Genomic DNA, 13,751 nt, shown 5'->3' with positions numbered 1-13,751 from the left:
TTTCTTGTTACCTACTTGTGGACTAGTTACAGACCCCTAGCTAGTCTACCTTACTTATTTCCATATATATGCTTTTGAGTTATGGATGGGCATATGCCATAGCTTTGGTGATGGGTTTTCTTGTACACGCTCGCGTGTGTTTTGGGTGAGTGTGATTTCTTAATGTGTTTTGGTGGGAGCGAGCCGCGGTTGGTACCGGGGAGTGCCTTTCCAGGGGAGAGCATTCTGGACTCTTTCCACCCCCTGTGCCTATGGCGGGTACCTTGTTTGACACGAGAAGCAGGTGGCGTACTTGTACGTTGCAGATGCTTCAGCACATACTTGTGGAGTTAAGTGCTCGCTCTCGGCCCCTAAGTACTGAGTCAGTTTACCACTAGTCATAGTATCTATTTTTGTACATACCATTCACCTTGTTATGGGCGAGGTTCGGTACGAGACTAGTGGTGATAGTGCTCAGCCTGTAGGTGGATTGGAGGATTAGTGTAAGGAGTTCGAGGCGTTGACCTACTCTGACCAAACTGCACCCCAACGTGGGTAGGTTTCACAACTTCGAGGTTCTCAATTGGTGACGGCGTGCCCTGCAGTTAAGGATGGTTTCAGACTCGAGAAAATAGGGAGTACTATCCACTTGCTAGAGCTCCGGCTGTTAGGTGGGGATTGGACGGATCGCTACCGTTCAGGCTCCATCCGTGCGGGTACAGTTGTACAACTTCTACAAAGTGTATAAACTTATAGTTATAGTTCGTGTCCATTGGTTATGGACAGTGCTGTTGACTAGTACTACTTGTAACTAGATTTATATTTTTTACTTCTATCTTCCCTTTTTGAGATAGGCCGGCGTTTGCCATTGAGATGTGAGGGAAGGGAGCTCTCACATCGCCTAGTGTGTTTGGGTACTGGATTCTTGGGTGAAGGATCTGGTGATTTGTGACGACTTCCTTGATGTGAAGTGTTGACCTCGGAGATGGTATTGCTTTGATGCATCCGTGATTGTTGCTGCTACTGCATATACCTCTACAGCCATATATAGGTTGTTCCATGCATATAGTATTATTTCCCCGTTTCCTTGGCTTGTTTCTTTTGGGAGTTGACATGACCTACCCACTTCTTGGGCATATGGTGGCTTTTTTGGGTCGGAGCCCGACTACGACTTCGATAATGATGGATGGGAAGAATAGGGATGGTCCCTCGCTCAAGTCACCTCTGGAGATATTGTTCGCTACGCTATGTGTTTCCGCTGCATAAATGTTTTACCTTCCATGATTTAGTCCTGATGGATTTGTTCCGGCATGAGCCGAAGTGTTGTACTCGATATTTATAATATTGTTACTCTGTCGTCATTCTATATTTCTGTGTTGGTATGAATTTGCACTATCTGAGATAGAGATTCGCACGTGATAACTTTTGTAGGACTATCATGGAGGTGCGTAGTTTGAATTCTTTGAGATAGGAATTCAGGTCGTTTCAGCATAGCTCAAGTTTATCTAGGCATGCAGCTGCTACCCAAAATCCGCCGTTCAACCTTTGGTCCAGTGTTAGAAACGACATGCGAAAATCCTAATCAGCCGTAATACTTCATCGTGGGCCAAGATCACATTTAAATGGGAGGATCGCTAACATGAGCGCACCCAGAGCAATGCATCAAACCATACGTGCATCTCGCAGCACCTCACCAGAAACAATGCAATATCAAAACGGAGAAAGCATGTGAATGCCATGTGAAGTGACCTCAGGGCAAGAGCATATATATGATATACGACACCATCGAGGAAACTAAAACAGCAAACCACAACGCATAACGCAAAATACCAATGTGCTCTCAGATATCCCATGCCATATTTTACAAGAACCTGAGGCCACTTTAGGCATTCCGCACTACATAGCGTAATAGTTTTTGTTTTTTTCCCACCAAGCAAGTATATATGGTAATAGTTAACATGGTAACATTCCGATTCCACCAGAAACTAGCATCCTAGAACGAGCATACTTTCCAACTGTATTTCCGCCAACGCCAACTGAGGTCAGGACTTTTGAGGAACGCACCTACACATCTACTCTGCTCTTAGCAGCAGTTTGGTTTTAGACGACGGCTGTTTTAGCTAACAAAGGCAAAAGACTATAACTCCTGTTCTTCCCCACCAGATGTACATTCACCTTAGCTGTCAGCGAAGCGAGCACAGATCCTTCGCTCGATGGGAGACCTGCAGGATGGGCACTCTGTCATGCCCACCTCTTGGTGGCGTTGGTTGCAGCCTGCACAAACCACCTGATGCCCACATGGGAGGAAAACCACCGAAACCTCCTCTTCCAAGCACATGGCACATTCTTGCTCCCGTTGTACGGAATCCATCGCGAACCCTGGAGGGGGCATGAACATTGCGACCCTCTGAAGCTTGCTGCTGCTAATCATTTCACCTACCTGCTGTTTGAGATTCCTGATGTTGGCCTGCAGCCATTCCTGATCTTTCTGCGCTTTCAGCAACAGATTGCTAGACTTTGTTCTTGCTGATGTATCAATCCGCTCAAGTGCAGTTCTTTCAGAGTTGACCTGCTTCGTAACTGCATCTAGCATCTTCGCTCCTTCCTGGCACCTTTTCTGCAGTGGTTACGGCCAAAGGTCATAAACAATCTTTGCAAAAATACATTAACAAACAAAAAAGCTAGGCAACAACACAAACATTTTGTAGATGATGCATGAGTCAAGTAAATACTAGATTATGTTTAGGATTTTCATCTCAAGACTCAACCAAAACAACGAGCATGTCTTCCTACTAAGATGGTCTATCAAGTTGTTCATGGTGCAGGAAAACACGCGTGCTTGCACACGCTGCATCCTCTATGTAGGTCATTTTGATATGTAGCCATTAACCGGTATCTAGTAATCAACCCATTATTGTCATAAGATGTGTTAGGCAGTACATGACCACAGTGAAACCCCAGAATAAGAAAAGGATATAGTGCCCACAAGGTTGAAACCGTAAAGGACCAGCATGGTGACACACAAAGTTATAATATACGACCAACCAAGGAATTGAAGATATGCCACAGTTGCTGCCAAGGAATTTGGCATCTCGAGCACCATGGTAGTTAACAACATATTATGTACATCATTGCTGTATGCTAAAGCAAAACCAATGCATCCTGCGGCCCTGCCAAATCATGAAATTCGAATTGTGCAAATGCACATTTCTATGAAGTTTGCCAAGACAAGTTCAAAGTCAGTTAGAAAAATATATGCACAAAAATATAATTCCCTGTCAATATTCATTTTACAAATAAAAAATGATTTTATCAAACAAAAAACTATATGGCGAGGTAAAATGCACCTGGGTGCATTCTCTGTTCAGAATGCACAGACCCTGCAGTTGCAACCGAGAGACTGGGCCAATTGCAACTCGATGGAACTGGTTGCAACTGAGAGACTGGGCCAATTGCAACTCGACGGAACTGATTGCAACTGGACGGAACTGATTGCAACTCGAACCGAGCCAGTTGCAACTACACGCGAACTAGTTGCAACTCGGTTCGAACTAGTTGCAACTGGACGCATACCGGTTGCAACCAGAGGGTGGGTGCATTCTGTGTACAAAATGCACCCAGGTGCATTATAGCAAAACAATATATATATATATATATATATATATATATATATAGAAATCATTCAACATATCATATTTAAAGAAGACAATTGACCTACCAAACTCAAATAGGATTCTGCATGTGAGTGAAAAATGCAGTTGGGTTATTAATAAACTACTCCATTCATGAATCTCTGACAGTTAAAAAAATATGCAGTAAAAATCTCTAATTTTGATCCTTAAGCACTAATATTTTTTAAAAAATGGAGTAGTAGAATTGATCGTATACATTTCATAGCATATAAAATTACAGATTTCCAGTGGTACTTTCATGGAAAAATTAGTGGTTAAAGTTGTATCAGGAGACAGTATCTGTACAAAACGCCACATATTTAGAAACCAAGGGTGTGTAACAAAACCAATAAAACAATATGCACATGATAAGACAGAAAATTTAAAGGAACAAGGTGAATCAAATTGGAATACCTTTACTGAATCTTCAGATCTTCTAGCTTGCTCAAGACTTTTCAGAAGATTGGATAGTTTACTTCTTTCAGCAACAAGCTCCTCCTGCAAAAAGCTCTTCTCTGTTTCCATGGACTTCAGTCCGTCCATCAACTCGTTTTCCTTGCTTAAAAGGTTAGCCAAACGTTCATCTGCTTTCTTTCCCTGTAGCTGGACAGCTTTCTTCTCACGCCTAGAATGTGAAACCTTATCTGTAAGCTCCTGAACACAAGAATTAACACGATTGAGCTCATCAGAAGTACTGTCTAGTGCCCTTTGTGTCTCCTCAAGCTTCTTTCTGTTAAATACATCAGGCTCTTCAACATCTGCCTTATCCTTTTTAAGAGATAGAAGGATGGACCTTTCATTTACCAGCCTATTTGTTGACTGCATCACCCTCTCATTAGCCCAATCTGTCCAAACTTTCACCTCCAGCTTTAGCTCGCCCAGACGCTGCACTAGTTCTAGAGCAAGCTCCTCTTCCCTCTCTTTTGGAACCCAAGTGGTCTGCATGCCGTCACGTGAGAAATTAAATTCAAAGCCCTCTGCAGGGGTGGTATGTGGGAGAGATAACTGTACAACATCAGGTTCCATTTGCAGCATAGACTCTACCATTGCACAAGATGATGAGATGGAGGAACAGCTAGCATGAGAAGAAAGTGACCCAGTTGAAACCATTGCTGGTGAATCTCTACTTTTGACCGACGAAGGTCCAGAAACAGGTTGTGTTGGAACTAATGTGGCTGGTTGTAAGCATTTTTTATTGGCTACCTCCGAAATGCCTGTGGAAGTGTTCTGCGCAGATCCAAGGAATGCCATTAGTGATTTACTCTCTTTCAGCATTCTTGAAGATGTTTTACCTATACCCTTGACGTGTGGAATGTTCTTGAAAACGACCAGATCCTTGCCAGAGTCTTTCTGATACTTTATGGAGTTAGTCTTACTACGGTTGCCTTTCGTTGCTTTTTTGCTACGCTGAACCACAGCCCTAGGCACCGAAGGAGAATTTTCATCTTGAGTAGAAGAAGTGTCTTGATTTTTCGTAGCGGAATTTTGAACTGAAACTATATAATTTGCCAGAATATTGCTCCACACCCTTTGGGCTGCTTCAGATTGAGATGGCTCAAATTGTGCAGGCGATTCTGTACCTCTACTACTACCACAACCACATTCTTCTGATATCTCATTTACATTCTCACGAGCTTCGCATAAGTTACACTGTCTAGGAGCATGCCCTTCTGATTGTCCATTCCCATAACCACTCGTATGACTAAAAGCTGCACGAGTAATAGAGATATCCAGGTCGCACAGCAGAATGCACCACAATGCATCTCCCAAGGTGAAAAATGGACAGCATGTCTTAAGCAAACTTGATGCATTGCAAAGAAAAAACAAGCCCAACATGTGCAAAACTGTGTCAACATTCTCACTGCTGGAATAATCAACCTGATGACCACCGCTCTGTAGCAATGTGCGTGCATGCTCCGTAATCTTATCGATAGGCCCGTCATACTGGTAACAGAGTGCAGAGTCTACGATGGCATTTACAACAGCATCCTCGGTGTAACCTTCAGAGGATAACATCTGAACTGCGGTCTTGAAGAACATGTGCAAGCTATTCAATGCAACATCCCTTAGGTCATTGCAGCCTACATATCTGAAACCATCCAGTCCAACAGCCTCCTTGCTCCAATCCATATCAAGTTCTTTTGAGGTCATGTGCTCAGCAACAAAAGCTTGTACACTTGACATTGACTGTTCAAGTTTTACGTGAACCAAAGATAGATCATCATTGAGAGGGTTCACTTGCATTTCAGCTGCAGTAAAGTCTGAACATAACTTTGTGTTGCTACTTTTGTCATCTCTTTCTCCAACATGTAAAGAATATGGGTTGCTGCCATTGCCAGCAGCACCCATTGCAAGGATATGTTTACCTGGCCAAAAACCACTGAATAAGAACTACAACACCACGAGTGCAATGGAAGAAAGGTAGTAACACTACCTGAAGGACTGAATAGTTAGAACAGCTAGAAGTAATGGCACTTAGCTATGGCAATTAAAGTTCACATCTGGAGCAACAAAGCCATGCATTTCAATTTTTTAGCTATACAGTTGATACAACAATAACATCCCTTTCCCTCAATATTTCAGGTACATGATCAACTTAAAAACACGAGACTTCAACAACATTAAGGTGTACACTTTGGCTGTATACCAAGCAAATGGAGAAGCCTGTTCCATAAACTGTCTAGCACGTTGACAAGTACAGTTGCCATGAAAATAAGAGAAGGAAATTGAGCTCAGTAAGGCCAATAGCACCCAAAATAAAGTAGTATCTACTTATGCAGTGATTACAGGATACTCGTCAAACATATGAGCCAAACTGAAAACTTGAACCACTATCTACAGAAATCATTTCTTATCCTAACAAGAGCAGACTGCAGACCAATCATGCATAAGGCCCATGCGGACACCCAGCAACAGACAGCAACAACACAATGAAGAACATTCGATCAAACAATAGTCCCAATTATAAATTAGTATAAGTAAAAGAATCTAGGCGCAGGCACACCAGCAAATCTGGTACAGCAGTGAACTTCAAAGAGCCAAAGATTAGAGCAAACGGAAACTAATATGCCCAATTCATCACTATGCATATTGAGGTTATTGTGAGAGCTACAACAGCTCCCAGCGTTCCACAAGCAGGCTCACAGGTGCACATAATCTGAAGGCACAGGAAACATAACCTAACAAGAGTAACAAATAAACAACCGGTTCCTGGTAAAACAAGCATGATCAGCCCAAGGCCCAGACCGGTAGCTACAGAGCAAGTGCGTGTTAGGTGTTTCCTTGGCAGCTAGTACGACATTAATAGCCAAAATAATTTCTATAATTTCCAGGCGCACGCAGCTTACATTGCAACCATGGAAAAATGCACAATTTTAATATGACACACAACATAGCGGCAGGATTCCTGAGCGCACGAGTATCAATCAATCAAGGGACTAAAGGAAAGAACAAAATTTTAAATCGCTATCTCAAAACAATGCATCGGACGCGAAAAATCGGAACAAAACCCAGAAATGCTAGAATCCTGATGGAACAAACAAGGGCCTGCGCACGGCACCTAATTTTTTTTCTTATTTCCATTTATTTTTCTACGGGGAAAATTTGGGAACGATTGCTCGGTCGGAAAGATCCATCTCCCGGAGCAAGCAAGTCTTAAATAGAGAGAGAAAAAACCTACATCCAACGAAGTTAGGGTTCCTTACTGACGAACCAAAGAAGGGGGGGGGGGGGGGGGGGGGGGGGGGATAAGCAACCGCGAAGTTGGGGTTTCGCCCGGAGAGGAATCGAAATCAGAATCCGCCCCGACGCAATGCAAGTGATGAGAAAGGGGGGAAGGGAAAGCGGAGGCGGCGCCGCTCACCTGCGAGGCTCCGGCCGCCAGGGTTTGTGGTCTCCGCCGGGGCCGCCCGGGAGGGAGAGGGGGAGGAGGAGGCCTGCGAGGAGGTGGTGGAGTGGGGGAGTGGGTTTTGCTGTTTCGGGGGAGACGAGGCGCGTGTGCCCTTTATGTCCTAAACCCCTCTCCACAGCCGCCACAGCGCAGGCAGGCAACCGCAGGCCGCAGCAAAGGGAGGCGGTGCGGTGTGGTGTGGGGACGTGGTCTACGGCGCCGTGCCGCGGTGTGGGCCTGCGTGTGCCTGAGGCTGGAGGGTGGGACCCGGCTTGCAGTTACACGGAACGGCATGCCGGATTTTCTTTTTTTTTTTTGGCCAGTGTGCACAAGGACGGAGCAGGGGAGCTGTGCAAGTGTGGATAGACTCGTCCTCGGGGCTGGCTCCTGCACTAGCGTGACAGTATGAGTTGCCCCTTATTTACTTCACCCCCAACTCCCAACTTTGACACTATGCAAAAAGAAGATTCCCCATCACATCAAACTTGCGGTACATGCATGGAGTACTGAATGTAGACGAAATTAAAAACTAATTGCACAGTTTTATTGTACTTTGCGAGACGAATCTTTTAAGCCTAATTAGTCAATATTTGGATAATAATTCACAAATACAAACGAAACGCTACAGTGTGCTACAGTGCTGTAACAGTAATTTGGCACCTCCCAAATTTGCCAAGTAAACAAGGCCTTGGAGTCGGAGGAGTCACGATAATCGTGGCTCCACCGGCTCCTCCAAGATATGGCAGGGTTGGAGATCAGAAGAAATCAATTTCGGTGAACAGCACTGTTACAATTAAAATGATAGGAGGAGCCGCATAAAATTGATCCTAACTTTGAGAGTAAGAGTTTATGAATAATGTGCAGCATAGCGCGACCTGTTTCATAATCGCCATGAAACTGGAGTTCACTTCCGAAAATCTGACTTTCCGGTGTTTCTTTGACTGTGGTGTGGTTTTCTTCGAAATATGAATTTTATGCTGGGCGAACCTTTTTCTCGATGTTGAACGAAAATTCGATGTTTTCAACCGAAATTACTATTCATATGAAATATCATCTATTCATTGAAAGATGCACCTTTTCAAGTCGAAATTTTGTGAATTTTGATGAGTCTCGAAAAAAGTGAAAACAAAATTTAAAACCCTGTGTGATACTGACGGTGGCCAAGCACCGAGAGCAGGGATCCGATGGGACCCCCTTTTAGAGATCCGGCCTGAGGGTTAGTTCGTGTGAAGAGATTCAAGAGGCGTTCAGGGAAGTTTTAGGGTGATTGCACTCAGGAGGGTTTTTAGACAGGTTCAGGCCGCTCAGAAGCGTAATACCTTACGTCCTGTATGTTGTGTTTCCTAGCGTTGTCTGTCTATGTTCGTACAAGAGCAGGCCTTTTATAGGCCAGGCTTATGGGGGGACTAGTTGGGGGTAAGCCTTGCGCCCCAATCCTTCCCTTTACACCGTGTGTGAATTCGGCGGTCCAATGGCTGCCCTCCTTGCTATAGTCCCTCTGATGCGCCGTCCACTTGCTCTGGCGCCCCTTGCCTTGGCGCGCACGGCCTCGGGGTACCTTGTCCAAGTTCTTTATGCATCAATCTCCACCTTCTACCATTTTACCCTGGAAGTCATTGTTCCTGTTGACCTTGCCCCACCATCCCGGGACCGGGGGGGGGGGGTGTTGAATCCGGCTCCCGGGGCTCCTCCCGGGAGGCTGCGATGCGGCCTCCCATAACAGAGTTCCTCCGGGAGCTAGGCGGGTGCTTTTAACATGAGGGCGGCGCCCGCCTCCTGTTGGACGGGACGGGTGAGGCCGTTAGTCTCCGAGGCGCCCAGACACGTCCCATCAGCCGTAATGATGGTGTTTTTATGGGGATGGGGCATCTGTTGATAGCCTGCCTCGACTGTCATGCCCTACTCGCACCAGGATACGCCACCGCTTGCTTCGCCTTGTAGCGATCCTTCCCGGGAAGCCGCCCCAGGTGTGTCTCGTCCCCGTCATGTGAGCCCTCAGCAGATCCCACCATAAAGGGGTGATATTTTCCTTATCCTTCCTAAGCTTTGTATTTCTAGGCCCATCTCCCTATTTGGGCTCCACGAGGGAGGGAGCCCTTTTCAGCAAGCGGGCCCCATTTGTAAGCGCCTTCTCGGGGGACCCCCGTCCCTATCCCCGACCCTACACTGCACCATCTTCCCTAGGTCAAGCAAGGGGCCCAGTAGAAGGAAGGGGGCCGCCTCTCGATGTTTCGTCTTCACCTCGTGCCCAAACGCTAGAGCTTTGGTTGGGATTCCCCGAGATTCTGGGACCCTCCTGCACTTATTTTTCGGCGGCTGTTTCTTGAATTCGAGGCGCCGTGCTTGTCGTCTTATAAGACTGCATAGGTGAGCCCCTAGGGCTTCCTTCCCCTCCACTTTTCATCTTCTCTAAGCCTTCGCCTTCCTTGCAACGAACTCCTTGTTGCTTTTCCGCTCAACGCCATGTCTAGGAGTGACCACTTCGGCCGCTGCGCGCCTCCATGTTGGAGCGCGACCCTCGGGTCGTCCACCTCACACGCTCCACGATCACGACTGTGGATGCCCTAGAGCGGATCCAGGTAATGCTACCCCGGTTGGGCCGGATGGCGGTGCGTTGATCGGGTAATGCTACCCCCGGTTGGGCCGGATGCCGGTGCGGTGATTCTTGGGGCGACGGATCCGGTGACCCCCAACGAGCCGGAGGAAGTGGTCATGTTCCTCCCCTTCTTATTCTGCAGCCTGATCCCTCCGTTCTCCCCCTACTTCCTCCGCTGCTGGAGGAGTACCAGGTGAACCTGGTGCACCTCATGCCCAACGCCGTCCTCACGCTAGCCATCTTTGCGCACCTGTGCAAGATGTTCATCGGCGTGATTCCCTCCGTCGAGATCTTCCGCCACTTTTTCTACATCCAGTGTCCTATCGTGCCGGCCAACAGCGTTCCCCGCATGGTGGGGCTGTGCTTCTTTAAGCTTCGCAGCCCGAGGGGGAGTAATCGCCATGATACTCCGCAACAAGTGGGAAGATTGGAGGAGGCGGTGGTTGCATATGTGCACCATTGTGTCCCATCAGCGCCTCTGCCTCCCTATATCCCCTCTGGTCGCTGTCGCCGACACGTGGCTAGCTTCGCCGGACCTCGGGGAAGAATGGCGATTGGTGCCGGATCGGATCGCCCAACTTCGTCAAGCTGGGCTCACGTTGACCATGGTGGTGGCGGACTTCATTCAACTCTGCATCGCTCCCCTGCATGCTTGGGTCCGCCCAGCGTGGTTCTTCATGGGCATCGATGACACAACCTGCACATGCCGAGGAGATGGCATGGACCTCTCCGAGGTGGAGATCTCGGAGCTGCTGATGCTCATTGTAGAGGTACGGGAGCCCGCAACGGCGATCCTTCCGGATGGCATCGTGCTGCTGTGCGACGAGCCAGCACGGCTCGTCATTCTTTTGATGCTTCCAGAGACCGACGCGCGCGAACTCATTCCTACTCGTGCGGCTCGACCCTCTGGCGGCATTCGCATCGAGGAGAGACCGGACAGGTCCTCTGGAATGGAGGCGCTCGAAGGTGCGGGGAAGCGCCGGCGGCCTCCCTCTCCAGTCCCGGTGGGCTCCTCTTCGTCGTCTTGGTCGCTGTCGCCGACACGTGGCTAGCTTCGCCGGACCTCGGGGAAGAATGGCGATTGGTGCCGGATCGGATCGCCCAACTTCGTCAAGCTGGGCTCACGTTGACCATGGTGGTGGCGGACTTCATTCAACTCTGCATCGCTCCCCTGCATGCTTGGGTCCGCCCAGCGTGGTTCTTCATGGGCATCGATGACACAACCTGCACATGCCGAGGAGATGGCATGGACCTCTCCGAGGTGGAGATCTCGGAGCTGCTGATGCTCATTGTAGAGGTACGGGAGCCCGCAACGGCGATCCTTCCGGATGGCATCGTGCTGCTGTGCGACGAGCCAGCACGGCTCGTCATTCTTTTGATGCTTCCAGAGACCGACGCGCGCGAACTCATTCCTACTCGTGCGGCTCGACCCTCTGGCGGCATTCGCATCGAGGAGAGACCGGACAGGTCCTCTGGAATGGAGGCGCTCGAAGGTGCGGGGAAGCGCCGGCGGCCTCCCTCTCCAGTCCCGGTGGGCTCCTCTTCGTCGTCATCACCACCGCCTTCTCCTCAAAACACTCCGGTTGCCCCGAGGCAAGGACCATCATCTACGGCGGTGGAGAGGCGGACTGGTGTATCCGTCGACTGTTCCCCACCGCCCAAACATCCAAGGGTAGGGATAACTGTGGTGGCTTTAGCGTCGCCGTGGATCTACATGGGCCCCAGGCGTAGATACGACCTCTCATGCCTCTCTCTCTCTCTCTCTTTTTCTCCTTTTGTTTACACCATTTCTTTTCCAGGGGTACGAGTGGTTCGTTGGGGCAGACCCCACTTGGGGAGTCCGGCGGAAGGGCCCTACCATCTTCACCCCCCTCGGTCCGACGGATCTCCCTCGTAGGGGGCTCTCTTCCCGCTAGACAACAGTCCCTTGTGGGTAGAGCCCCTGCAAGTGCAGGCGACCCTAATGGATCCGACCTGCTTTCGCCGCGCCCTCACGTCGTCAGCCCGTTGGGGCTTAGGACCCCCACTGGTGGGGACCCGAGCATTGATGAGTGACCACGTCAGCCTGCTTCCGCTCCCACCCTGCCCCTTGCTTCGAGCAGCGATGATGCCAGAGCGACGGCGGTGGAAGTTGTCGCGACCGTCACGGCGGCGGCTGTGGAGCCTCCATCGCTGATGGAGTTGGCCGGCGCAGCCGCGGCTTTGATGATGACGTCGCTTGTGGTAGGTCCCGGTGGTAGTGAATAGACTCTTGCTATTCTTCCTCGGGTGTGGCGTGCCTTGGAGGCAGCCCTCGAGGATATTTGGCGGGTGGCCGTGGTCCTTGGCGGGGCACCCCCCGAGGAGCGCATGGCGGAACTCCAGGAGCAGAAAGAGGAGCCACACTCCTTGGTGCTTGATCTTGCTCGTCACGAGGAATAGGCCCATCTATGGGAGGCGGACCTAGTGGCGTGTGAGGAGGCGGCTACTACACGTGAGTAGTGGCTCGACTCGTTTGATGTGGCAATGGCGGCCTACGAGCTCGAGCTGCAGGAGCACGCGAACCAGCTTCAGCGTTAGGAGATGCTGTGTCTATTGCCCGCGAGGCTGCCTAGGAGCAGGAGAGGTTCTGCTCTCCCTTTTGCATGGCTTCCAGGAGGAGGTCATGCAGCCCCGACATTCTCGCCGGATGGCTGCTGAAGGCTTTCGTGACCTTGCCATCCACCTTCGCGATGTCCTTTTTGACGGTGGGCTGCGATGGTTTTCTCTGCCCATCCTTGCAACCGATCATGGGCAGGAGCACCTTCTTCCCACTTTCACCAGGTTGGTGGAGCATCTGGAGGCGTTCCGGTCGATAGTGGACACCGCCGTACTACAAGGGGCACGCGACCTGGCTCAAGGCATCGCGGAGCACATCTTTGCCTGTTAGAAGGCTCGGTTGGTCGAGCTACTAGTGGAGGTGGTGCGTGAGGGTCTGGCTGCTGAGGAGGAGGAAACGGCACGTGCCGCCGTCTGCGACATGGCCGCTGAGGTGGTCGGCTACTTTGCTCCTGCTCCAGCCGATGAAGGGGCCGACGGCTCGTTAACGGCCGCCATGCATCAGTAGCCCCCGACGGCCCCCCCGTCTTCTTAGTCTTGTTTATTTGTCTTGTTTTCTTTTGTGTCGGTCTTGTCCGAGTATGGCACTTGAACTTTGGGGTTACTGTGTTGTGCCCCTCTACATTTGTAATAAACTAGACTTCCTCTTTTGGCTTCCGGGTTTGGCTTTTGTTCTTGTCCCGGTCCTTTTCCTTTCTTTTAACCCAGTCAGGGAACCTCCTGGTCACGTGGTAGCTTCTGGTGGTCCCGTGCCAAAGCATGCTATCGAACGTGCTTGCGTGTCACGCTAGCCTTGCTTGCTTTGTCCGCCATGGTCCTCGTGTTGCAAAAGGCAGCATACGACTGCTGGCTCCACCCTACACTTCTTTTGAGGAGGAGCGGCACCTGGAGACCGTCTGCTCAGGCATCCTTCAGACCAATGGGTCGTGCATTGTCTCTGGTCAAATGGCTGCCCCATGAACAGGGCAGCCTTATCAGGTAGCGTGGCTTTCCCCACTATAAATAGCTCCTAGGGCTGCCTTCTGTTGGGATACGAGAT

General features: G+C 49.5%; 1 protein-coding gene across 1 annotated transcript; it reads right to left on the bottom strand.

Moving 5' to 3' along the window:
- Positions 1-1,796: 1,796 nt before the first annotated feature.
- On the bottom strand, positions 1,797-7,693 carry LOC117845899 (putative E3 ubiquitin-protein ligase RF298). The gene is made up of 3 exons (XM_034726975.2): positions 7,513-7,693; positions 4,065-6,016; positions 1,797-2,596 (listed from the first exon to the last, which is right to left on the bottom strand). The coding sequence occupies exons 2-3, from the start codon at positions 5,997-5,999 to the stop codon at positions 2,156-2,158; spliced, it is 2,376 nt and encodes a 791-aa protein (XP_034582866.1). The 5' UTR covers positions 6,000-6,016; positions 7,513-7,693; the 3' UTR covers positions 1,797-2,155.
- Between the last annotated feature and the right edge of the window lie 6,058 nt (positions 7,694-13,751).

Source organism: Setaria viridis, chromosome 2 (genome assembly GCF_005286985.2).
Source record: "Setaria viridis chromosome 2, Setaria_viridis_v4.0, whole genome shotgun sequence".
Taxonomy (NCBI): Eukaryota; Viridiplantae; Streptophyta; class Magnoliopsida; order Poales; family Poaceae; genus Setaria; species Setaria viridis.
This window is presented reverse-complemented; position numbering and strand designations above follow the sequence as displayed.

Coding starts and splice junctions, on each gene's coding strand:
- LOC117845899 (XM_034726975.2), bottom strand. CDS start 5,999: ATGGGTGCTGCTGGCAATGGCAGCAACCCATATTCTTTACATGTTGGA. Junction 2,597..4,064: donor GATCTGAAGATTCAGTAAAG/GTATTCCAATTT, acceptor TAACCACTGCAG/AAAAGGTGCCAGGAAGGAGC.